The following is a 24083-nucleotide window of genomic DNA, read 5'->3' on the forward strand; positions in this document are numbered from 1 at the left end:
GAGACCACAACAACTCAGAGAGCTCAAAGGTCAGTTTTTCTACAGAAAAACGATAGATTCATTCTGCGTTCAGTTGTTCGCCATCAGTAACGTAACTCATCAAGTTGCAGGTTATGTTATGATGAAGCAATTCAATTGAGGAGCTCATTGCAAAAGTAGCCCTTGTCACATGAACCTATGCAATCTCCAAAGCTCTCCCTTGAGCGTACCCAGTATCACGAATGTAAACTCTATAAAGCAATTCCTCTCAGGGCTACTCAGGGTAGACTAACTTGACGGTCATTTCATCATTACAACATGATCTCCGCAGTTGGCAATAGGTGCAATCGAGTAAAACGTGTCTAAAATTTCATGTGACAAGGGCTACTTTTGCAATGAGCTCCTCAATTATTTTCGCTCTGCTCTCCGCATGTACAATTTTTTTCTACGATAAAAGAACCAATTAAAGTAGTAATCTCCATAGTCATAATCTGTCCGAAAACAAACCCATTCAACCTACTCAAAATCAAAAATGCTACTTCTACAAACAGTCTTACTCGAAGCCTCGAAGTCGAAGGAAATAGGAATAACCACAATCTATCATTACACATCGAATGATCGAAATGAATAAGTAGTAAAAGTATATTTACAACATCGGAGATGACATTTCATGATACAGAGAGTTACAGGGGAAAAAATTGACAATCCATCGTAAAATTTCTCAGAATGGACTTCAGGAGATGATGATCTCTCCAATTCAGCATGTTTTCAGCATCCATACCAGTCCAATTTAATCAAATACATTACTGATAATAGAGCTCCAAATTCATTCCATCGTGTATTTCATCTAAATTGAAATATTAAGGAAAATATGTACCTACATAGAGTTATTTTGGACATTCATCACTTCACTACTTGCAAACACTCGTTAACATGGTGTCATAAAACATATGAAAATGAAATAGGTATTCAAACGTATAAAAGGATACAATCTTCCAATTTGATATGATCCTTGAAAATGGTATACCATTTCTTTAATACTATCTTCTCCCAATGTGTGCCGGTTTGAGCTGCGATCAACTTCTTCAAATCTCCAATCGTGTCATCGGGATTACATTTTACACGTACTTTTTTACCCAATCGGTCATTACACGTAACTTCAATCATTCTGAAATCAGGAAATTAAATTCAGTCAATAGTTGACGAATTAGTAATGCAACAGAATCTTGATACAGATAGTGGTAGAATCCGCTCATCAACCAAGTTGGCTATCTGAGATGATGGAAAGTTGGAAACTGAAATGAAAATACTCACGTTGGAAAGTAATTATCTCGTGAAATAAGTGGAAAATTGAACGAAGGCCGGTTTAAAGTAGAAAATTTCGATTAAATTCGATAAAATTACGAACTCGCAAATATTTTTTCAATTTTCAGCACAAAATTGATAAGATTCAAAAATAGTAAATAAACTTTCTGCGCAGGCGCAGTGCAGCCATATATTCCAACATTTCCAACTTTTTTTCGGCGTTCAGATTTTTTTCAACAAAAATGCAAAATGCCCCAATAATTCGAGGCATTTGAGCATTTTGAGCACACAAAAATTCAACAATGAAATTATTTCAACACCAATTATTTATTCGTTTGAAATAAAAACAGTTGTACTTCTTTTTGCATAGAGAATACGTATAATGGTTAAAAAAATTTCCCTAAAAAACATCAATAATATCAAACGGCTTAAAAGAAACACATTTTGAAGAATAATACATTAACGAATATTACAAGAACCAAAAAAAGTTATCCGTTCAAATTGAAGAATGGTATGCCTAAGTATTACATTTTATCGCACAATGAAAATTTCTTTAAAACAATTGCGCACGTAATCGTATAGCATTGTAGGTACGTTGGTATCGTCTTAGACCATGAAACATTCCATGTTTACAGTCTAAGGGCACCATATAAATACAAAAAAACGACACAATTTTTTCTGAGAATTATAAAACAACTTAAAAAATATAACAGGATAATGGAAAAATCGTGCGATTTTGATATCACCAAATTTTTTTATGTTCATCCATTGAAACGCCACCAGGGCCTCTTAAAACAATCATGAGAAGACCTCCAACGACTGAGAGAGTCTGTTGAGAAACAAAAAAATAGTCAACGTTAGTACAATGTAAACGAGTACGTATCTCCGAAAACGAGCGTTGAAATTGTTCGATATTTTCGTAGTTCGTCAGTGTGCAAAAAATACATCGCATATCAAAGTCAAATAAACGAGTGTCCTGGCAACTGACAATCATATTATTCGTATCATTTTTTTATTTGAACACTCTGACGTGTGTACATACATGGCACACTTATAAATTTACTTTAGAATTTGATAATGATAAAATTAGGTTGCATAACTAACGCAAAATTGCTCAATGTTATCCAATCGTAACAATTTCAACGCTTTTTGCATCGACAAAAAAATGGGTTTATTTACTTGGAAAAAGTCATATTTCAAGAAATCTCGGAGCGGTTTGTTTTGCGGCACATTCCACCAATCATTATGATAAACATTGACCGAGCTCAAGAATATAACGAGAATTAACGCGCTTAGCTTTGTTTTATAGCCTATTGTTACCAATACCATCAAAATGGATCCTAAAATATCTTGCACCACCTGTAATCAATAAAACATATCGAAACGTTTCAACTTTACTGTCAACATATCTGTTTATCATTTTCTAATCGCTTCAGCCAGAAAAATAGGTTTACCTGTAGGAAAGAAAATTCAAAACGAATCAACGTAACGAACATGAATGCTAATAAACACCTTCCTGCCAGCTGCAGGTAGTTTTTAGGTTTATTTTCACCTGTATGGAAAAAATTACGTATTATTCCCTACTCGAGAATTGCAATACCACATTATAAAAAATGTATTCTAACCTAGCGAAGGTACCCCTGCGAATAAACTACGAGATTCAGCATGACTATCGGCAACTAACAGCAGTAGAGCACCAATCAATGCCAGGTTACGCAATAGAAATTGAAAATCCCATATAATACTATACGCGAACGTCTGTAAAAATGAATGATATCGTTAGTAATAAATGAAATAAAAATCGAAGCTATCTACGAGTGAATATGGAAATTTACTTGTAGGACGACGATGAAAAACAACACTCCACAGGCGTGAGGTACTCTCATTTGGAGTAGAACCATTACGCAGCCTCCTAGTTGGCCGAATAAATTGAAAAGCACAAAAATGGAAGCTAGGAACATACCACAACTCCACGATAGATCCATATAGGATCTTTGTTCATTCCACTGGAAATACATTCGTAATCCATCTTCGATGAATGTAGACACCAAACATAATCTTGAGATCGTAGGTAAATATGTTTTAGTATTTCTGTACACCTGATGACGACAAAAAACACTTTTAGTACAAGATACATTTGGAGTAAGTAAACTTTGCAGTGGTAAGACTTACTAGTTCAGAGTAATCTTCCAGCTTGTCGACGAAAGCCTTCGAATCGAATTTGTTGGCCATTATGTTGTAAGATATATTGAAACACGATCGGTATAATGATAATTGAATTATACTTTTCTGTTATCACTTTCAACGAGCATTGTTTTCCAAAATTCAGCACTCAAAGTAATCTATAGGAAACGTAATATAAACCCGAGTTCATTATCAGCACTAAACAAGTTCGTCGCGAGTTCAGCAGACGGTGACGGCGGTTCTGAAATTTTGACCTCGTGTCCGTTGGCGTTCGCCAGCCACGTTAATAAATACGTTTTTAATTACGTAAAAATTCTTGTTCTCCCTGAATTGAACGTTCTTAAGTTGTTAGAACTAGACGGTGCAAAGGTATTTCGCGCACGGTCGTAGACGTGTTCAAAAACAGCTTTCACGAAAAATGAACTTTACTTTCTTCAACTTTCATCAAGCAGGACTTCGGTAGTTCGGAGCTGACGCAGGATTTTTCCGACCAAAAGATGGAATTTCGTTACGTCTGTACTTCAATTTGAAACGACCTGTTTTTGAAAAATTCCAAGTTCTTGAGCAATATGAAGTTGCCACTTACTGAATTTTAATAAAATGATTGATCGATGAATTTGTACGATTCATGTTCGAAAAATTAAAATTTCAAATGAAGGAAAAAATCAAAAAGCTTTTATCAATTTTTCCAACTTTTTAGACACGTGACTCATCATCGAAAATCTTCAGAACCAAAACTTCAATCCCTCTTCCCCTTCCTTTTTTGCCCCTTCCACTTCTTCAGAAATAATGATAAAAAATTTATTTACGTATTTCTTATCATTCTTTCTTGTTCAAAAAATTGGAAAAATAAAGGTAAAAAGTACTTACGTAAAGTGATTCTTTCTACAAAACTGTACAGAAATTCAAACTGTATGAAATTATAAAGAATTGTATGTACTTTTCGCTGTCCACGTACTCTTAAAAATGCTTACGTACTATCTGCGGCACTTTCAAAGATTTCAAAAATACAAACAGCTGTCACTCGTATTAGTATTGTAATTTGAACAGATCTAGATCACTTCTAACGTCAAAGCTTTCCTCCATCTCGATAAGTTCCTCCAACAATGGCTTCACAAAAAAGCGAAAAAGATGTCCAAGCCATCATAAGAGATCACGAAGATCAACTGAATCGTTACAAAAAACGATTACAAGGTTTTGAGATCTTATTGCATATTAACATAGAATTTTCGCAACGTTGTTATTTTTTATTTTTTATTCAGATGTGGTTGCCGCACATAAAAAATTGATCGCAGAAAAAGAACGTCTTGAGGAAACCCTAGCAGCTGTTACATCTTCAGCGAAACAGTCGAGCAGTAATGATGGTCTAGAAAACGTAGTCGATTCTGATGTAATGAAGCATTGTTCAAATATGTTTCAAAATACGTACCTTGCACGACGTTAATTTTTAAATTTAACGCATTTTAGAAAGAAATAAACGAATTGAAATCCAAAATCAATAAACTGGCTCAGTCGTTATCTTCACTTTCGGATGAAAAGCGTCAAATGGAAGAGCAGTTTTTAACTGAGAGAAAGCAGCTCATTCAACAGATCAACCACCTGGAGAAAAAACTCAAAAATCTGTCCGCATCGGTCGGAAATTCGAAAAAAATTCAAGAAGTAGAAGTTGAAAACGTGAAATCACAGTTGAATTTGGAAAATCACCAAAGAGAGCTCGAATTTTCTTCTACGATTAGGTTAAATTTTGAATAAACTCTTCTGTTAAAATTATAAATACGAAGTTGCGAGTCCTAATTGAATCTGTAATATTTCAGAGAACTTCAAAAAATCCTCAGCGATGAAAGAAATAAAAGAGAAGAAAGAGACATGTACATCGAAAAATTAAAAAACCAACTGAAGGAAGCGCAGATTAAATTAAACGAAAGTAAAAAAATAGAAAATAATCTGCTAGTTCAGTTGGATGATGTGAAACGAAGACTCGATAATGAAACTGCTCCTCACGTCGTTATGGAGAAACTAGAACGTGAAATACAACTAATGAAGGAGCAACATAATTACACTATTCAACAAGTTAATATTCGAGAAAAGTAATTTTTGTTGATAATTTTGAAAATTTGGTGATTAATTATAAAATACGTTTCAGGAGCAAATGAGAGCTTTGAAAGCTGAAGAAAGAACTCGAAGATTGGCAGCCGAACATGAAAACAGAGTATCCAAATTGGAACAAAGATTAGCTCAGCTTTCTGATTTGGCCAGTAATCACGATAAATATCGACAAGACGATCAAGAAACTATTTCAAAATTGAAAGTAATTATTACCAGAATGCCAAGTCGTTGAATTTTCCTAATTCAATTCACTCGACAAATGTTTTAAATTAACGTTTTATTCAGAATCGATTGATGCAATTGGAATTAGAAAACACTAATACCAAGTGCGAAGACGACAGATTGCAAGTTACTGATGAAGCCTTATTCCAACAATTACGTAACGTGAAGCAGCAGTTGATAATGAATTGTAAAACTTCCTCCGAGCTTGGTCATTTAAGAAGTACGTATTAATTTATTACTAAGATCGAGTCGGTAATACGATCAATCATAAAAATTTAAATGATTTTTCAATTTCTACGTCTATTTTTATTTCAGATGTACTGTTAGAAGGCTTAGAAAGCATTCAAAAAGACGAAATTAAACATTACAAACAACAAAATTTACAACTCAAACAGCAGCTCGAGGATTACAAGCAGAAAATCAGCAAGCACCAGTAATTTATTTTCAAACAAAAATTAACGATGATCGTATTATTCATTTCGTAACTAGCATCGAAATCTAATCCATTATCTATCAAATTATAGGAATAGCGAAAAAATCCACAATTTAAAAGCCAAACTATCAGAACTAGAATCAATCAACGCTGACTTACAACAAGAACTTAAAGTTAGAATTGAGAATGAAAACAAGGTACACAGCTCGCCCAATATCTCTCATCCAGTGATTTTGTCAACTTTTTCTTTATTTCTGTGAATTTCATCTGCAGTTGATCGAAGACGAACGTCAAGTTTGGAAAGCGAAGCTAAACTCGGTTGAATCCGATTACAGGAATAAATTAATCGTCATGGAACGTGAACTAGTCAAACAACGAGAAAGAGTTACCGCTATCATTGAAGAAAAAGACAAACAATTGGTTAATTTACAACAGCATTATTTCCCAGTTTACCAATTCAACGATGAGACTCCTGCAGAAGTGAGTTGTTATAATGTTTCTTCTACCGAACTGCTTCATCGTGTGCTAATAATTCATTTCTAAATGATTCGCTAGGTTAAAAAACCATCGTCGAGAGCTCCTCGAAGACAAAGCTCGACTCTAATTTATTATATGGAAGATGTAGCTCGCAAAGAAGCTGATATCAATAGGCTGCGTAAAGAAAATAACGATTTGCAAGTTAAAATGCATGAAATAGAAAGAGAACATTATCAACAAATGCAATTGTACACGCAACTGCAGCATGATATTAAAAGGTGACGTTTTGGTTTCATTGAATACGATCTTTTTTTCTCATTTCATATCCATATTGATAATTTTTCAGGTTGGAGAAACAACAAGATGGAGCTGAAGAGTTGAATACGCGATATTTGAAGAATGTTTTTTATAATTATTTAGTAACTCCAGAGAGTAAAATGAGATCTCATATGTTGAATGCTATTTTCGCAATTTTAAAGTTCAATGATTTAGAAATTAATAAAGTTTCGAAATTGACTACTAAAAAATAAACAAATTTGTTTCCTCGGTGAATTTTCTTGTCTCATCTAACGATGACTTTTTTTCGTTGTAATGATAAATTATTACGATCACGGTTAATTTATTAATAATATATCCTTTGTTTACCTTCTAAGAGACATATCATTATACTTTCATGTTAAAAATAAAAATATTAATTTTTCAAACTTATTTAAATTGAAAATTTTGTATAATTTGAGTCGGTTTTAATCTCTAATAAGTTGCATAAATTTAAACAACGATTTCACCTAATTCCATGAAAGATTCCGCTGACCAAAAACATTCCAATAGTGGCAGGAATTTTAAACCAAAACATCGTAAATCACCACCATAAAAGTACAAATTAATCGTCAGCATTTATTGGAATTCACAGCAGAACACGCGATAATTATTAAAATAAAACAAAACAGAAAAACAAAAAACAAAAACAAACATTAATTAAACAAGTAAAAAAAAAATGCACAAACAGTGGCACATATCGATATAATCACGATAAAATAAATAAGAATGAAAAAAAAATATATAAGTAGAATACAAGACGTCATTAAACTTCATCGATGAACAAAAAAAAAATACTCTGACTAAGATTTTAAAAAAAGGAAAAAACACGTGAAAAAAAACAATAATACAATCAAGCGAGAAAAAAAATTACAAAAGAACACGATAGTACTACCTGATGAATGGTTACAATAAAACTATTACGGCAACGAACGGGGAAAGTTAATACACGGTAATTTGAAAATGTCGAAAAAAAAAAGATAATTAAAATATAAAATAAAACATGCAAAAACAAATCTTGAGGAGTTTATCATTCTTGGATGAATGAAAGAAAAAAAAATACATTACTTAACAAACAAGAAACCCTGAATATTGAAGACGAATTTTTCGAAATTATTTTCAAATGTGATTTTTTCTTGACGATCGTAACATAAACGAAGACGAGAAGTTAGATCGGTGAACGCTTTCGATAGTCTTTCAGCGACTTCCGGGTCCGTTTGACTAGATATTAGTTCTTCCACTAGTTGCGCGTAGTATTCCTGAACAAACGAAGGAAAATTATAGAAATGTTGGTGAGGTTACGATCATATCGAACTCGTCATCAACTAGATAGAAAAATTACCTTGTAGCAGCAAATTAACGAATGAAAAGCTGATCCAAATGCATTCACGTTGTCCGAATTGATCTGTCTTGATAATATGATCGTGATCATGATCTGCAATAGCAAAATAATATAATTTAGAAATAGTTTTTCACGATCATTAATTCCAAGAATATACCTTCAAGAACGGCTGCAATAAAAGGAACTTTTCAGGAGGTACTGGAGCTGTAGCACTACTTTGACATAAATATTTAGAAAAGGTTTGTATAAATTCGCAACATAAATTCGTAATATCCGGTCCAAATAGCGTCAAGCCTAATTCAATCACTGCTAAAATACTGACGAGAAATTCTTGAGGTTGTTCGCAGATCTTTTTCGCGTGTAGTTCGCAAATGAAGCGTAATAACTGTAAAAAAAATCACAAGTAATAATCATTTTATTTCCGGTCATTTTACGTAGGCTAATATCGCTTACCGTATAAAATTTAGAACATAGAGTAGGAAATTTCAAAGTATCCACTGACATTAATGGAAGAATACCACGTAAGCCAAGCATACAAACGTTGACTGAATTTACAGCTAGTTCGTCGCATCCGTTCTCTGGGGAAAACAAAATCCATAAAACCAAGATCCAAGATGGACAAAAAATTTACACTATGGGCTAATTACCTTCGTCCGAATTGAAATCTATGATCTCTTTGCTTAATAAATTAGATAATAAATCCATAAATATCAACATATCGTTGAACGAATCCTCTTCAGCGTTTACTTCTTCGGTAAGTCTACCGCTGTTATGTTTCACATACGTTTCAACCAATCTTAAGCACGTTCCATAAAAAATACGTTCATTATCCTGCGGAAAAAAATATAGAATTTTTAAAGAAGTTGAAATCACTTAGATAAATGAGAAAATTTAGAGTAAAAACAAATTGAAATGTAATACTCACTTTGCCTAAATAACACAGCAACGTATGCGAGCATTCGCGAAATAATTCCAATATCAGTTGAGAAATTTGCTGATAATTATGATAAATCGAAAGCAACGTGACCATATCGGGTAACACAGGAGACATGTAACCGAACAAACATTTACAAAACGAAACGCCAGTTTCTTCGACAACTCCGGTACCTTCGACGATACCTGTAATTGAGAAAAATCCAAGTTCAACATTCAATTTCGAACATTTGCTCGTTGAAAAATAATAATTTACCAACCTAAAAATAGATGCACGATTTCCATAATCTCGCTACGGACCATCTCGTCGTGATACTGTTTTTTGAAATTCTCTTCCAAAACTATACTACGAAATTTTTCCGTAATTGGTTTAATTATCTGATTCAGATATTCGATACGTTTTTCTTCAGGACCGTCAAAGGCAGATACAGCGATAGTGAAACTTTTCACGAGGACTTTTTTAATATCCGGCGAAACGTATCTGTTATTGCTTCCCAGACCGCTACTGATCAAGTTCCAAAAGAATTGATTTTTCAGTAGAAATACAGCTCTGGAAAAAAATCAAGTAAATAAATGTTACGAGTGACGATGACGTCGAATAAGGTTCAATTTGGAAGATACTCACTTTTCTCTCGTACTGACTAGCGATAGTAACAATTTACAGGTATTTTCTCTGATACAAGGATCGGCGTGGAAGAGTGAAAAATTTGACTGTATTTTATTCAATATAAAACTAACGATCCATTTGGCGCATTCCGTATCTGTTCCGAAAGCTGATGCTAGAGCTACGCTGGTCTGCAAGGGAAAAAATGACACAAAAAATTATAATTTTTGTTTCGTTTTTTAAAATTTTTATTAAGGACTTACTTTGCTGTAATGCACTCCAGAAAATAATAAATAAGGATGAGACCACGTCTGCAGAAACCAGGCAATAGTTGAAGATAAAGTTGGGCTCAGAATATGAGTCAGCTTTGCTTCGCCCATTTGTTTTTCCAATTCGCCTAAACGAAATACTGACGATACCAGCCTGTTTGAAAATGAAAACAAAAAAAATGAATACTTCGATTCATCTAAAGAAATCCAGGTTGAAATCTCTATTTTGGATTTTGAGACCAGTAATCAAACTGTGAAAGCTCAATTCTCACCATATGATATGATCCGTTGATTCTTCCAAACTGGCAAAATCCGACGGAGTAATCGGCCGATCGATCATGGCTAAAAGATTCAACGAATCGTTCACATTAATGTTGGACGCCTTTTCTAAACTATATTGCATTAGTCTAGTAGGTATAAGGCTGGCCATGCCGTCTTTTTCTTTGGTAAGTATGTGACCTGAAGAACGAAAAAAAATACGAAATATTTACAATTTGATGAAGAAGATCGTTGCCCGTCTGAGGAACAGTATTTTATCGAATCTTACCGGCAATCATTAATAACCAATGCAGATCTTCGTACAGATCGTCCCTTTGAATATTATTATTCGAAGTTCCCTGCCACATTAATCTAAGCTCGTATGTTTTTTCATCAATTAACTTGGCAAGGGTGGGTATAGCCAGATCTGGAACCTGTGAAATCAACGAATTAATTTTATTACTCGCCATGTACTTTATAATTTTTATCACTAGAGTAAAATGAACCGACCATTCTGGCAAATATGCCAATGGCTTCTAATTGTGAACCGTATTTATTCAAATCTTCTTCTTCCTCAGCGTCATCTACCTCATCGGTAGATACCTAAACAATAATCAAAACATTAGATTATCAATTTTTGTACCATTTTGCAACTCGACACGTTTACTACCAACGGTAGAAAGACTTACTTTAGATCTGAATCCATAAGGAGGTGAAAGATGCCATTTCAAATAGCTATTAAATATACATCTCGAAGCTTCTTTGTAAATAGCTTCGGAATCGTCACGAAATAGACAATTCCACGCCTTTAACATATTATCAAACGCTTCGGTGAACATGGATTCGTCGTAATTTATCTGAAACACGCAGACATACACGTTATAAATTCGTCGATTAAAATATTCCCAGTCGAAAGAACCTTTATAATATTTACCGAATCCTGCTGCGATGCTTTCTCAGCAAAGTAACACGTGAGACGAGCCATTTGCTGAAAGAATGAAGTAATAATATCCTGACCAGCAAGATCGGTTACAATAGTCATTTCGTTAAATATTAACAGCTTCAAAAATATATTCGAGACTCCAATCGCTTCGCGATCTACAACCTCGACACTACGAACAGAAATGACCAATGATTTAATTATAAGATTTAGATTAAAAAAAAGATCGACTCGACTGTGGATGAAAAACCAACCTGTTCAAGAAATTCAAAAAACATTCGATATAGTTTCTCACGTAATCTATTTTAACGCTCTTGTTACTCAAAATTGGCCCGCAAAGTGAAGCTAATTGTACTAGACAATTGAGAGAATAATGCGTTAAATGAGCGTTATCGCGTATTTTCCAATGTAACTGAAAAATAAAAAAATAATAATGGTAATCGAATACACGAAACGTAAAATTCTACGCAGAATTAAAACTCACATGAAAAAATAACTGAAGAAAATTAGGAACCAATATAACATCTTTCCAGTAAGAAGCCAACTTCAAGGATCGATTATAATCCGATTCGTAGGACATTTCCACAATACAAATAATTCTTTTCGGCAGTAAGCAAAAGTTAAGGAAAATTAACACTAAATCTACAGATACATAAATAAATTACATCGTAAAATATCATAATCGTGTATAAAAAGGATATTTGCCGATGAAATAAAAGCCCACGTTAACGTTCCTTCGGCTATTTGCAGCAGACTTTTGATCAACATTAAGGCATTATCTGAAAATGGTCCGTCAACTTTGCATATTTCACTCAAAGTTGTAACGCTGAGTTGAAAAATTTTCTTCAAATCTGTCATCTATATCGGAAAAAATATCATTAAAATAAGATTCGACGATTCGAATAACAAATCAAGAGTCGAGTTACAAACCTCGAAATGCTTTTTAGCGTTCAAATGAGTCTCCCATTGTAACCCAACATCGGCTGATTTCACAGTTATAGCGTATTCTTGCATCAAAGCGCATATTATACTGCATCCTAGAATTTGCTGCAATTGAATAATACTAGCGTTAATTTTGTGACAAATTTAATTTTGGCAATTCTACAAGATACCAACTTTTCGAAGCTCTCCGCTCATGATTAATTGTTCCACTTGTCCTAATAATTTACGTCGTTCGTTTCCCATATCAGATATGCTGCCTCTTTTAACCATGATAGCGATTACCTGAAATGATCAAAATTCGTCGTAGTTTCAACGTAATAAAATGCATAATGGATAATTCAATTCACGAATAATTTACTTGTAATATTTTTTCCCTGACGAAAACAGCCAGATTAGGATGATTTAATACATGCTGTAGTAAGTAGTTTGGAATCGAGTTGATGTTATCGATATCCATATAATTCCATTCTCTAATGACTGCCTCTTTTAAAGTATTACTCGTTTCGAAAATCACATAATCGATGGTACTGTTTTCTGTAAGAAAAAATCACTCGAGTTTAGAATTTTTAAAATTCGAATGCGGCGTATTTCAAGCATGCTTGTTTCACATCACATTACCGAAAATGTATTTGCAAATCTGATAAGGGCATTTGGTCTGTCTGAAGTTTAAGAACACTGCTTCAGCTTCTGATCTTTGTTGATTAGTTATTGCCGATGGTGGAGCCTGTAATTAACAATATAAAATTATAACTCAATCGTGAAATTTCATAAAATTATTTTATAGTGATAAGAACAAACCAAAATAACTTTAGCAGCGGATTCGAGTTCTTGTAAAATTTGCTGTTCCATCGTTGCAAATTATTTCACCAAATTCATAGTACGCTTAATAAAAATGTCAATTCACAACTGCATTAAAATAATACGCATATCATCGGGAAAAATGACAAGGAATACGATATTTTTGCTGACAGATGGGCACCTCTTTATGCAATGTAACGTTGAGAAACAGGGCGCTGGATTACATACCCATAGACGAGATCAACTCGATTCAATTAATTATCAAAGGCTCGACACTGACACGCACGAGAAATTTAAAAATAAATTGAAATTTGTGCACGATTTCTATGAGAAAAAGGTTCGATGTCAGCGTAGGTGAGAACCACTGCACGGCTGAATAGTGTTGCTAAAAAAGTACCGAAGATTTGCTCATAGCCTGGTGCTCTGTACAGGGAGAGATTTTTTAGTTCCGGTTTCACTTTCAAATATAGGAGTGCTGTATGTCGTGGTAGTGGTGAAGTTGAAAGTGAACTGTGAAGTGAAACCTGAATCCGGTACCGTCCTATTTTGGCCTTATGGCCTTTGAATAAGAATTATTCAACTGGTATCCATCTATGATCTACCTCAACTCGAAAGTCGAAACAGTTGTGAGTTGACTGACAATTCATCTTCAGGTTGCTTTGCACCAGGGCTTAAAACCATTTGGATTTTATTGGTTGTTGTGGTAGGTGGTTTTTAAAAGACTTAAAAATAATGGTTTTTGGTTATGGTTTCTGAATTGGTTTTCCAATCAGAAACCATAACGGTTCTAATTGGTTTTAAGGTTTAGGTTTCAACGTTTTTCTGGTTCTGGTTTTGAAATGGTTTCAATTTTTTTTAATAAGGTGTGGATGTGGTTTTGGTTCCGTAATAATAGTGTTTTTTGCGGTAGTGGTGGTTTTTCATATCAAAAACCATTTCAAATTTTCAAATGGTTTTGGTGGTTGTGGTGGTTTTGATATCAAAAACAATTTTGATTTTCAAATAAATTTATAGAAAAACTAATTCAGGACTACTAAAAGTATGATTTGAGACAAAAAACTAGAAAATTTCCATCACAGGTCTGGAAAAATTGAAAAAAAATTGCAAAAACCAAAAAGAACCATTTCATGAATTGGTTGTTATTGGTTATGGTTACATTTGAAAATTGAAATGGTTCTTGTGGTTGTGGTTTTCTCCAAAGAACACAACTTTTTGGTGGTTGTGGTTGTTTCAATTCAAATTTTTTTCCCAAATGGTTGTTTTTAAATGAATTGGTTTTCATTTTTTTCAAATATATTGGTTTTTTGTTGTTGTTGTTTTTGAAATTTACAAAAAGAAATTGAAATGGTTGTGGTGGTAGTGGTTAAAACTTAAAACCAATTAAAAACAATGGTTATGGTGGTTTTATTTGGTTTTGGTTTTGGTGGTTTTAAGCCCTGCTTTTTGCACTCTTGAGTGTCAATAGATGAAGAGCAGTGAAGTGAACTGTGAAAGTCAGAAAGTGTGAACTGTGAAGTGATAGTCGATTAGTCGATGGAAGATTCAGATTGAAGAATATTATATTCTGTATTGCTGCAAGCAAAACTAATGCTCGAGTCATGAGATTTCATTCCTCACATCGATGCTGTTAAACGCAGATTAGGTTTGAGGTTGAGTAATTGAAAAATAATTTCCGATGCACCATCGAGTTTTATAATTATAAACAAATTTTAGCTTACAAACTACAAAGATTTAAATAGGTAATAATTTTTACGTAATACACAATCGTAATCTCATCATTACACCTCTGTCGCTAGATGCAAAATGTACGTCATTATGAGCGACCTAATGTCGGGTCAAACACGTACATAATGAGCGTATTATATCCCTAGTGTTATGTGGCAACGCCGCGAAACTCGCCATTACGTACGTGTTACGTTTGGACATAATAATTTAACAAATACCGGTGAAGTTTGGTCACTCATAGACGCACATTTTTTGCATCTAAACAACAGAAGTGTAAAATGGTGAGGGGTGAGGTTACGAGTGTTTATTATGTAAAGCACCTTACACTACGCGATTAATAAAGTGTGTAATGTAATGTACTATTACTTCGAACAATCAAGAATGAATCTAAATCCAAATTAGGTATAAAAATATGATACTCAAAATCGAATAACTTGAATGGTACCGAATTCCATTTCAAAATTGTAAATATCTTCAAGGCAATGAGCAAGTCTACTGACTGGAACACCGTTTTCCTTTGCAAGGCACGTACTCGGTGGATCCAAAGGTTTGAAAATCTGTAAAATAGGTACAACAATTCGTTGAGAGGTAAGGAAACGTCTCATTTATTTTAATTATTGCTCAAATATGTGATCACGAGTGTCTTACATCGATACCCATTTTCAACGCTTCTGCTCTAGGCGGATACTGCAACTTATGCATGTCCATGGATTGATTTTGATTTTCGCTAGACGATGATTGAGGGTTCTGGTTCAGAGAGGTTTTACCATCATGTTGATGTGCAGCTTTATTAGGTGGTTTCTTTTGAGTTTTTTTTTGCGAAGGTACATGAGAAGTCTCAGAAGCGTTATCACTGACAACGTCGTCTACAGGTCTGAAAAATTCGAAAAAATAACGATTGAAATACCTAGTATATCACAAATTACAATACAAGGAGCGAAACATTCACGTCGCTTCTTGCATTGTAAGATATTTTTCATTATTCATGCTACGAAAATAAGTTTTACTCCCGTTTTTGGTTAAAGTGATGAGTATGACCCCTTTTTTGCATAGTAAATATATCGAATACTAAGCCTCCTAGAAAAAAACTAAAGGCATTATGTCGATTGGAAATTTAATTCTCTACAATTTTCCTCGACTTCATTTTTCCGCCTCCAGGGCGCTTCAAAAGTTAAAAGATCTTCATTTTCGACCCGGATAAACATAGAGTATTTTCGTAGCATGCACGGAGGGCGGAAAACTTATACTTTCGTAGCATGTATAATGAAATATATTTCGTATGGATGGAATTTCGCATTTAGATGGCAGAATTACTTTGCCTGAGGAGTTTGCAAGTTTGAAGAATCACTTTCCCCAGTTGATGCTGGAGGATTTTTTTTCCGAGCAGGTTTAGCTTTACGTGGTTTTCCAGCAGTATGCGGGTGGGTAGAGGTACCTTCCTTCTCACTGTTTTTGGTAGATACGTGAGAGTGTGTAGAAGTATCGCTGTCATCTCCGTCATCACGACTGTAAATATCACGAAATACAACGTTTGAATTTGAAAAACGCACATAATTAATTCATTGCATGGAATTTCGCATTCAGATAGCAGAATTACTTTGCCTGAGGAGTTTGCAAGTTTGAAGAATCACTTTCCCCAGCTGATGCGGGAGGATTTTTTTTCGGAGCGGGTTTAGATTTACGTGGTTTTCCAGCAGTATGCGGGTGGGTAGAGGTACCTTCTTTCTCACTGTTTTTGGTAGATACGTGAGAGTGTGTAGAAGTATCGCTGTCATCTCCGTCATCACGACTGAAAATATCACGAAATACAACGTTTGAATTTGAAAAACGCACATAATTAATTCATTGCATGGAATTTCGCATTCAGATAGCAGAATTACTTTGCCTGAGGAGTTTGCAAGTTTGAAGAATCACTTTCCCCAGCTGATGCGGGAGGATTTTTTTTCGGAGCGGGTTTAGATTTACGTGGTTTTCCAGCAGTATGCGGGTGGGTAGAGGTACCTTCTTTCTCACTGTTTTTGGTAGATACGTGAGAGTGTGTAGAAGTATCGCTGTCATCTCCGTCATCACGACTGAAAATATCACGAAATACAACGTTTGAATTTGAAAAACGAACATATTTAATTCATTGAGCTCTTCTGAGCATACTTTTGATTTTGATTTTTGCTAGACGATGATTGAGGATTTTGGTTCAGAGAGGTTTTACCATCATGTTGATGTGCAGCTTTATTAGGTGGTTTCTTCTGAGTTTTTTTTTTCGAAGGTACATGGGAAGTCGCAGAAGCGTTATCACTGACAACGTCTACCGGTCTGAAAAATTCGAAAACGATTGAAAAATATATTTCGTATGGATGGAATTTCGCATTCAGATGGCAGAATTACTTTGCCTGAGAAGTTTGCAAGTTTGAAGAATCACTTTTTCCAGTTGATGTTGGAGGATTTTTTTTCGGAGCTGGTTTAGATTGACATGGTTTTCCAGCAGTATGCGGGTAGGTAGAGGTACCTTCCTTGCCACTGTTTTTGGCAGATACGTGAGAGTGTGTAGAAGTATCGCTGTCATCTCCGTCATCACAACTGAAAATATCACGAAATACAACGTTTGAATTTGAAAAACGCACATAATTAATTCATTGAGCTCTTCTGAGCATTACTTTTGTGGACGATTTTTGCCAAATTGTTGCTGACGTTTATTTCGATCTCGATCAGCGTAATGTTTGAATTGGTTCGGGTGTGCGGATTTTGGGTTGCTGAAATTAAATTTCACAATTACTTAGTCAAATCGCAATAATGAAAAATACATTGTTGAGGCAATAAACTCGAGCACCTGTTGAAATCACCGCCTGATTGTTCACCCGGCGCCGGCATCTTAAAACGAGGTTTTCCACCGGCTGCGTTTGAGGACTCGTTTCTAAATAAATAAAAATAAAATCGTGTAAATATACTAAATTTGTTGATGATGCTTTATTTTTTCTGGTCAAATATCCGTACTTGAATCCGTGCTCTTTGTTATTATTATCGAATTTTTTCCAGTGAGGGGAGCAGTAACTTTTCCTCGGGTTGGAATCGGGTTTACAATCACTTTCACGCTGAAAAGGTTTATCAAAACGAGGATTCGAATGACCACTACCTCTGGTGAAATGTTTACCCGATTCTGAACCGGGTTTTCCGCTGAACTGATAAACTTTTTGAGCCGTGTCATATGAAGGCATGTTGGGTGGTCCAGGTTGATTGTACGAAAACGATGAACCCATCAGGGGTACAGGTCCAACTGGTACAGGCATCGGATGGAATCCTTGGGAAGGTGAAGGAAAGTAAGGTATGTTTGGATTGGAAGCCATCGGCGGATAAGGTTGGTAGGGTGGCGGAGGACCATCGTAATGAGGGAAATGTTGCGGTTGTGGAGGATTGAAATTCGAAGGACCAGGACGTGGTTGCGCAACAGCTGTGCGCATCAAACCCTTTAAACTTTCCGTCAGTTGTTCGAAATCCCGATCGATGATCTTTTTTTCTTCTGAAAATGAAACGATTGTTATTCAGAGAACGAATCGCACTAAAAACTTAATTTAGCAATCAATGAACCTTGCTCTTTACGGGTTTTTTCGGATTCCAACTTTGTAATCTGTTTTCTCAACATTTTCACTGTAAGAATAGATCAGAACTGCGTTTATTAAATTCATACAATTATACCACTCAAATGAAGAGGTGTTGGTAGGTACAAACTTTGGTCGCTGTATTCCTTCGAAATGGTATCAATTTTACCATGAATGTAACCAGTTTCTTTACTAATTTTGTCGCTGACTTGATTTATTTTCGAATCAAACGAAGCGGCTGAAATTAAAAGGATAAGAAAAATGTGGGAAAAAAATACTTCGAGATTATTTTTCAAAATGCGAACTCTGTTTACTTTTAAAATGAGGTTTATTAGGCTTATTTTGGTATTTCTTCTCGTATCGATCACCTGAACTTGCCATTCCAGAAAATTGAGGCGCTTGATGATTTCCACTTCTTGGTTCTAAAATACCCAGGTAAACATTATAGGAAAATCAGAAAGGTTATTGATATGTACGTTAGTGAGTTTCAAGTTATTAAGCCAGAATGTACGATTACGTCACCTGTTTGAGTTTGTAATTGACGTTTGAATGAATCCAACAAATTATGAATTTCTCTTCTTTGAGCTGCAAAATTACAAAAACAAAAGTATTAAGTTCAAGGCATTTCAAATAATACCTGAGCATACGACGGAATAATTCAACTACATATGAGAATGATTAATGCGTAATTTACATTGACACGTAGAATCACTGAGCATATTTCCGCGTCATGTGTAGATCGAATGACATCGAGAAAATAATGAAACTATGAAATGTGCCCATGTCCGATAAAATGAATCGAAATTATGTAAAATCAAAGAACTCACAATCAGAAATATTTCCACTGTTTCTTGATAACCAATTCAATGTATTTTCCAGAGCGTTATTAAATCCCTCCATGATATGATTGAACAAAATATTACAAATGCTATTTAAAAAGAGATATTACAAAAGCGAATCGTGGTTGTTGAAAATTAAACTATTGAATTGAATTTTAAATCACATCATATTTTTCAGTTCACTACAGACAGAGGGTTAATATTCAAATGAAATTACTCTACGAAAATGATTACGAAATGATGAAAACTCGTGAAAACTTCAAATTAATAATCGCGAATTCACTTTGGATTGTTTGATGACGGATCGCAGAATGAATGTGGAATGGATGAAGAGGAGGGAGTTTGGTCAACATTTTGGGTAACACTGAACGCTTTTATGCTGACTTTGCGAATTATTAATCTAAAAAACAAAAGAAAAAGGCAACACTGGTGCGTTTATCTCTCTCTTCGACGTGTTTGTGTGTGTTGAGATAAGATTATTTAAAGTTTTGCTTGCCCCTTGCTCCGTCAACGTCTTCTGAGTATTTTTCGATTTCGATGTGAGTTCATTAGATTGTACGTAGTAATTTCTATACATTTAATTCAAGTGTACCATTTGGTGGGTTATCGATTGCTCAGTTCGTTCAAATAAAATTGCTACAACGTTAAATCAATTTCAAGTACTTAAGTAAAGCTTCGGTGTGTATTTTAGCTATACGGACTATTCAATTAGCACAGTACGTGATCTCATCTCACATATCGTTTCGAACTGTTGATAAGATATCTGTGTATTTGTAAGTAATTTTTGTTGTTATTTCAGAAGCGGCTATAACAATTGAGAATTTATGTGATTTGAACCAACCGGAGATCGACGATCATCATCACCATGACGGAGATTGTGGTTCAAGAACAGTTGTTGGAATGCGCCATTTGCATCGATCGATTGGACGAAAACTGTAAAATGCTACCATGCCAGCATACCTACTGCAAGACGTGCTTGGAGCAAACTTTCGAACATGAAGGATGCCTGAGTTGTCCTCAGTGTAGGAAACTTGTTCCGAACATAACCAGCAGCGATCTGATTGATACTTTACCGACGAATTTAATGTTGCTGAACCTAATCGAACTAGTGAAAAGGAATCCTCAAAGACCTCGTAAATATACCCATACCTATCTACTTATTTGAAGCTCATTCTGTATGTAAACAATTATCGATGTATTCTGATAGGAAACGAAGACGAAGAATTGGATATCGCGATAATGAACTCGATCAAGGATTTTCAAAAAGAAAAAGCAGCTGATGTTTTATTAAAAAATAATGAACAGTTGCAAACTCAATTGGCGATGGAAAGTTCGAAACGAGATGCCCTACTTAAAAGTGCTCAAGATATGAGTGAGGAGTATAACCAATTATTTATAAGCCAGAGATCGATTGATGAAGAAAGCTTTATTCGAGAAAAACGAAATTTGCTTTCAGAAAAGGAACAGCTTGAGACGGAAGTTGCTACTTTAAAATCTGAACAAGAGGTCAGTTTATTGGTATGTTTTGTGTTCTGTTTTGGTATTATTGTTTTCTAATAGGTACCTAATTGATATGTTTTGTGTAATGATTCCTTTACTATGTTTGGTTTTTTAGAATCCCGACTACGTAGCAGATTTAATTTCTTGGTTTGAAACGAGTCTCGGCGAATTCACACAAGGTTTGTTGGAGTTTTATAATTCTTAAATTTAACGACTACGTGTTGATTGATTACCTACTCATTTTTTGAAACAGAATCGAAGAAAAAAGCTGCAGCTGCGTTGAAAAGTTTGAGGCAAGCGAAAGTAACGCAACAAAGTGAGTATTCTGAAACAAAAAAGGTGATTATTCATTAATGAAAATAATGTAATCCTAATTTGTTGACACTTTGTTATGCAGATGGTACAATTCAAAAACGCATACGAACTTTATTAGAAAATTTGAAAACCCCTGCTCCTAAAAGTGAAATTAAAGATGGTGTTGCAGGTAAATCCTATACCTTTCTCATCTATCAATTTTTTTGTAGAGTTTACCTATCTTGAGATGAGGTATTTATTCCTTAATATTTTTTGTGTTAGGCGATTCATCAAAAGATGACATGATTGAGAAAGTTAACAAAAAATTTGAAGAAGTGAAATTTCTGTTGAGGTAGGTCTTCTTTGATTCTCGTTTTTTCAAACGTTTTGAAACGGTTTTAAAATGTGTACGTCGTATTTCCAGAAATGAAATCCATTCCAAGGAGTTAAAATCAAAAGTTGAAAAGAATTATTTGAGTCAGCCTCATCAGCTTCATCCGCCTGAAAACTCCAAAAGCGCTCACGTATCCCATCATCCGTATCCAGCTCAGCAGTTTCATCCCTTTCCCTACACGCCACCTCACTTGATGTCGATTCCCACGAGTCCTACTAGACCTGTTGGATTTACACCTAACGTTAATCATCAACCTACGTATCAACCATATTACGGACCTTATCCCCGTCATTTTTTCCCTTACTATCCTACTTATGCTCCGACGACAGGACCTTTCGGCCCTATGCCATGTCCATACCCAGGAGATTCTCAACAGAATCACGATAAACCTCTTCATCATGCCTCAGCCTCATTCAAAGACAAACGTGGCAGAGGTAGTCATCATTCGGCACCTTCGGCTGATTTTAAGAAGTCGTCGAATCCAAAATTCGCTAATAGGAATGATAATCTCAATCTCAGCACCCAGTTAGTATTCATCAAATGATATATTTTGAATTTATATATTTTTATCCTAGATTATTAACTTATGCTGTCACGTCTCGCAGATCTTTGATTTTACCTGATGTTAGAGATTACGATCGTTTCGAGAAAAAAATGACCAATTTGAGGATTGATAACGGCGGAGATCGTTTACAAAAATCCGATAAAAAGATTCGTGAAAAGGTGTATCAGTTACCTACATCAAGGTACATTACTCGGAATCGATAACCTTTGTTTATATCCTAGGGTCTTCATTTTTAACCTGCCTACCTATCTTTTACGTGATGTTCGCGCGTTTACGATTTAACCAAAACTTATGCAACTAACCGGGCGAAAAATGCATGTTAAAATCGTTAATGCAACTTCGTATTAATTGTCTGAATTTTAATTTTTGCCATTCAATGTAGCAAAGGAGAAGTTGCTGAACCTTTGTTAATGTTACCCGATGTACGCCATTACGAGAAAGTGTACTCGCAATTCCCACGTCGTCGTTTTAGCGTGTCGGAAAATGTGAAAAACGATGCTGAATCGTTTGGGTACCTACATTTTTGCTGTAGTTTTCCATTGAATTTATTTATACGAATTTTTCTATTTTATTTAGTAGTAATTTTGGATAGTTACAAATGTTCTTGAATTATGCTATAGGTCCTACTCAATGAAAAGTAGGTAGGTATGCCATTTTAATCGCTTATTTCTTCAACAGGATTAGGCACGACGGTGAAATCAAAAGTTCGAAAGATGGAAACCCTCATAAACGTAACAGAGTAAGATCGCGTCGTGGAAGAGGCAAAAATTGGAATAGTAACTCGTCAAAATCTACCAAGTAGGTTAATCAGCTTCATCAATCATCTGGGGATTTTACGTTGAGTTTATCTTTGTCGTTGGTTTTAGGGATGCGGATGGTTTTGAAAGCGATTCGAGTGTTAATTCAACGACATCTGTATCATCCAAACTGAGTACATGCAGCACTCCTGCCGTGTTTAGTGATAAAAAAAGGTTCTCTTCTCCCAGAGGTACACATTTAGGTATGTGACGAACGTTTCCCCATAATTTTACATTTCTTTGAAGTAGTCACGATCTGAAATATGGATGAATTGAATATCTTGTAGAAAAAAATCGAGGTTGGCGAAATCAAAATTTTCAAAGAAAATCTCGCAATGATGTTTCTTCAAAAGAAATTACAAATGAAAATAAATCTGATGCGGTGAAAAAAGTAGTGTATCCTAGTAAAGAAGAAGCCCGTGCTCTGAAATTGGATGTAAGCGCAATATGACTTCGTGAGATATGAATTTTCCAGTATTTAATTTTAAATTTGTTTGTCGTAGGTAAATAAACCCTTTGCATCGGCTTTAGTTTGCTTGGGTAAGAGTAAGATAGGAGCAGAACCTGTATCTCTTACGGTTGGATGTTTGGCTGATATTTATGCGTTTGAAGAGAATCATTCGGATTGTACACTAGTTGCGTACTGATTACGTTTTTGATACTCATTTTATTTCGTTTGTTCGTTTATTATTGTGTTTTCTTTGTACATTTCAAGTACTTATCGTGAATTTTTTGTTGGATTCAACTTTTTTTTACCATACGTGATACTCATTCCTAACTGTATGATACTTTGATGATATCTTACGTCTTTACTTGAATTTTGTATTTTTGATTTTTGATTAGAAATATTTTGTTCTGAATTATTATCAGCTGTCAACTTTTTTATTTTAATTTTACTAGGGTACTAATTTTACTCAAGAGTCCTAAAACAGGCTGAAATGTTTCAAAACTTCAGAAGTTTTATTTCAGGGCTAAATTTTTTGAAATAGTCCATAAATAAACGATGAAGATGAAGAGAAAATACGTCGGGCGCCGCATCCGTGTTTTATTTCACCAGCCCTCCCCCTCCCCCGCTTTTTTGATTGATTATCCCCTCCAAAGGCGCCTATTTCAAATTGACCAATAGGAATTTATTTATATCTAAATCAACCAATGAGATACGAGATAGGTAAATATTCCTCGAGTTATCATATCGATCATTAAAATACTGGCAAATTCTGCCTTAAGGTGCGTGCTTTTATACTACACCTTAAAGTGCATTTACCCAGATCA

General features: G+C 34.8%; 6 protein-coding genes across 14 annotated transcripts; 2 read left to right on the top strand and 4 right to left on the bottom strand.

The window, feature by feature from the left end:
* Nucleotides 1-607: 607 nt before the first annotated feature.
* ubl (Ubiquitin-like protein 5) lies at nucleotides 608-1452 on the bottom strand. The gene is made up of 3 exons (XM_065353503.1): nucleotides 1294-1452; nucleotides 969-1147; nucleotides 608-826 (listed from the first exon to the last, which is right to left on the bottom strand). The coding sequence occupies exons 2-3, from the start codon at nucleotides 1144-1146 to the stop codon at nucleotides 783-785; spliced, it is 222 nt and encodes a 73-aa protein (XP_065209575.1). The 5' UTR covers nucleotide 1147; nucleotides 1294-1452; the 3' UTR covers nucleotides 608-782.
* Nucleotides 1453-1592: 140 nt separating this feature from the next.
* On the bottom strand, nucleotides 1593-4049 carry Surf4 (Surfeit locus protein 4). Its single transcript, XM_065353502.1, has 6 exons — nucleotides 3457-4049; nucleotides 3120-3383; nucleotides 2910-3042; nucleotides 2739-2836; nucleotides 2464-2643; nucleotides 1593-2113 (listed from the first exon to the last, which is right to left on the bottom strand). The coding sequence occupies exons 1-6, from the start codon at nucleotides 3514-3516 to the stop codon at nucleotides 2027-2029; spliced, it is 822 nt and encodes a 273-aa protein (XP_065209574.1). The 5' UTR covers nucleotides 3517-4049; the 3' UTR covers nucleotides 1593-2026.
* A 228-nt stretch (nucleotides 4050-4277) lies between these two features.
* On the top strand, nucleotides 4278-7414 carry LOC135838009 (putative leucine-rich repeat-containing protein DDB_G0290503). Its single transcript, XM_065353501.1, has 11 exons — nucleotides 4278-4662; nucleotides 4731-4858; nucleotides 4936-5204; nucleotides 5283-5538; nucleotides 5612-5776; nucleotides 5860-6016; nucleotides 6112-6229; nucleotides 6321-6426; nucleotides 6503-6709; nucleotides 6785-6984; nucleotides 7053-7414. The coding sequence occupies exons 1-11, from the start codon at nucleotides 4575-4577 to the stop codon at nucleotides 7234-7236; spliced, it is 1878 nt and encodes a 625-aa protein (XP_065209573.1). The 5' UTR covers nucleotides 4278-4574; the 3' UTR covers nucleotides 7237-7414.
* Nucleotides 7415-7586: 172 nt separating this feature from the next.
* LOC135838005 (exportin-4-like) lies at nucleotides 7587-14090 on the bottom strand. The gene is made up of 22 exons (XM_065353489.1): nucleotides 13108-14090; nucleotides 12928-13033; nucleotides 12668-12843; nucleotides 12484-12591; nucleotides 12298-12414; nucleotides 12069-12225; nucleotides 11852-11976; nucleotides 11622-11779; nucleotides 11362-11539; nucleotides 11117-11284; nucleotides 10938-11030; nucleotides 10717-10861; nucleotides 10442-10628; nucleotides 10164-10323; nucleotides 9922-10091; nucleotides 9557-9846; nucleotides 9289-9482; nucleotides 9011-9194; nucleotides 8817-8941; nucleotides 8521-8748; nucleotides 8364-8456; nucleotides 7587-8280 (listed from the first exon to the last, which is right to left on the bottom strand). Exons 1-22 carry the CDS (start codon nucleotides 13156-13158, stop codon nucleotides 8086-8088), a joined length of 3408 nt encoding a protein of 1135 aa, XP_065209561.1. The 5' UTR covers nucleotides 13159-14090; the 3' UTR covers nucleotides 7587-8085.
* Nucleotides 14091-14776: 686 nt separating this feature from the next.
* Nucleotides 14777-19585, bottom strand: LOC135838006 (dentin sialophosphoprotein-like). 3 transcript variants are annotated; one of them, XM_065353490.1, is made up of 15 exons: nucleotides 19250-19584; nucleotides 18945-19007; nucleotides 18737-18844; nucleotides 18553-18660; nucleotides 18412-18471; nucleotides 17821-18343; nucleotides 17657-17740; nucleotides 17484-17579; nucleotides 17215-17406; nucleotides 16981-17142; nucleotides 16713-16904; nucleotides 16430-16621; nucleotides 16147-16338; nucleotides 15481-15706; nucleotides 14777-15389 (listed from the first exon to the last, which is right to left on the bottom strand). In XM_065353490.1, exons 1-15 carry the CDS (start codon nucleotides 19320-19322, stop codon nucleotides 15252-15254), a joined length of 2409 nt encoding a protein of 802 aa, XP_065209562.1. In that variant the 5' UTR covers nucleotides 19323-19584; the 3' UTR covers nucleotides 14777-15251. The 3 variants fall into 3 exon arrangements, with proteins under 3 accessions (XP_065209562.1, XP_065209563.1, XP_065209564.1); XM_065353491.1 differs by lacking the exon at nucleotides 19250-19584 and adding an exon at nucleotides 19117-19156; XM_065353492.1 differs by lacking the exon at nucleotides 16981-17142 and having other exon boundaries at nucleotides 19250-19585.
* A 146-nt stretch (nucleotides 19586-19731) lies between these two features.
* Nucleotides 19732-23677, top strand: LOC135838007 (uncharacterized). 7 transcript variants are annotated; one of them, XM_065353496.1, is made up of 15 exons: nucleotides 19733-19977; nucleotides 20061-20394; nucleotides 20469-20633; nucleotides 20718-20779; nucleotides 20877-20940; nucleotides 21015-21077; nucleotides 21159-21245; nucleotides 21338-21407; nucleotides 21480-21974; nucleotides 22055-22195; nucleotides 22397-22525; nucleotides 22693-22812; nucleotides 22881-23014; nucleotides 23099-23247; nucleotides 23315-23677. In XM_065353496.1, the coding sequence occupies exons 2-15, from the start codon at nucleotides 20127-20129 to the stop codon at nucleotides 23456-23458; spliced, it is 2091 nt and encodes a 696-aa protein (XP_065209568.1). In that variant the 5' UTR covers nucleotides 19733-19977; nucleotides 20061-20126; the 3' UTR covers nucleotides 23459-23677. The 7 variants fall into 7 exon arrangements, with proteins under 7 accessions (XP_065209570.1, XP_065209571.1, XP_065209568.1 ...); XM_065353497.1 differs by having other exon boundaries at nucleotides 20718-20767; XM_065353493.1 differs by having other exon boundaries at nucleotides 20469-20779.
* The last annotated feature ends 406 nt before the right edge of the window (nucleotides 23678-24083 follow it).

This window comes from Planococcus citri, chromosome 2 (assembly GCF_950023065.1).
Source record: "Planococcus citri chromosome 2, ihPlaCitr1.1, whole genome shotgun sequence".
NCBI lineage: Eukaryota > Metazoa > Arthropoda > Insecta > Hemiptera > Pseudococcidae > Planococcus > Planococcus citri.

Bases quoted from the DNA above. Each gene is read 5' to 3' on its own strand.
- ubl (XM_065353503.1), bottom strand. From the start codon at position 1,146: ATGATTGAAGTTACGTGTAATGACCGATTGGGTAAAAAAGTACGTGTA. The intron at 827-968 runs GTATCCTTTTAT...ATTTCAATTTAG, and splicing joins TCATATCAAATTGGAAGATT to ATGAAATACACGATGGAATG.
- Surf4 (XM_065353502.1), bottom strand. From the start codon at position 3,516: ATGGCCAACAAATTCGATTCGAAGGCTTTCGTCGACAAGCTGGAAGAT. The intron at 3,384-3,456 runs GTAAGTCTTACC...TGTCGTCATCAG, and splicing joins TGGAAGATTACTCTGAACTA to GTGTACAGAAATACTAAAAC. The intron at 2,114-2,463 runs GTAAATAAACCC...GTTTCTCAACAG, and splicing joins TGAAATATGACTTTTTCCAA to ACTCTCTCAGTCGTTGGAGG.
- LOC135838005 (XM_065353489.1), bottom strand. From the start codon at position 13,158: ATGGAACAGCAAATTTTACAAGAACTCGAATCCGCTGCTAAAGTTATT. The intron at 11,780-11,851 runs GTGAGTTTTAAT...TTTATTTTTCAG, and splicing joins TTCTTCAGTTATTTTTTCAT to TTACATTGGAAAATACGCGA. The intron at 9,847-9,921 runs GTGAGTATCTTC...ATTTTTTTCCAG, and splicing joins CTAGTCAGTACGAGAGAAAA to AGCTGTATTTCTACTGAAAA.
- LOC135838009 (XM_065353501.1), top strand. From the start codon at position 4,575: ATGGCTTCACAAAAAAGCGAAAAAGATGTCCAAGCCATCATAAGAGAT. The intron at 4,859-4,935 runs GTAATGAAGCAT...AACGCATTTTAG, and splicing joins AAAACGTAGTCGATTCTGAT to AAAGAAATAAACGAATTGAA. The intron at 5,539-5,611 runs GTTAATATTCGA...AATACGTTTCAG, and splicing joins ATAATTACACTATTCAACAA to GAGCAAATGAGAGCTTTGAA.
- LOC135838006 (XM_065353490.1), bottom strand. From the start codon at position 19,322: ATGGAGGGATTTAATAACGCTCTGGAAAATACATTGAATTGGTTATCA. The intron at 18,472-18,552 runs GTTTGTACCTAC...CTATTCTTACAG, and splicing joins GAAGGAATACAGCGACCAAA to TGAAAATGTTGAGAAAACAG. The intron at 17,407-17,483 runs GTAATGCTCAGA...TGATATTTTCAG, and splicing joins GGCAAAAATCGTCCACAAAA to TTGTGATGACGGAGATGACA.
- LOC135838007 (XM_065353493.1), top strand. From the start codon at position 20,127: ATGACGGAGATTGTGGTTCAAGAACAGTTGTTGGAATGCGCCATTTGC. The intron at 20,780-20,876 runs GTATGTTTTGTG...TTGGTTTTTTAG, and splicing joins AACAAGAGGTCAGTTTATTG to AATCCCGACTACGTAGCAGA. The intron at 22,813-22,880 runs GTAGGTTAATCA...CGTTGGTTTTAG, and splicing joins AACTCGTCAAAATCTACCAA to GGATGCGGATGGTTTTGAAA.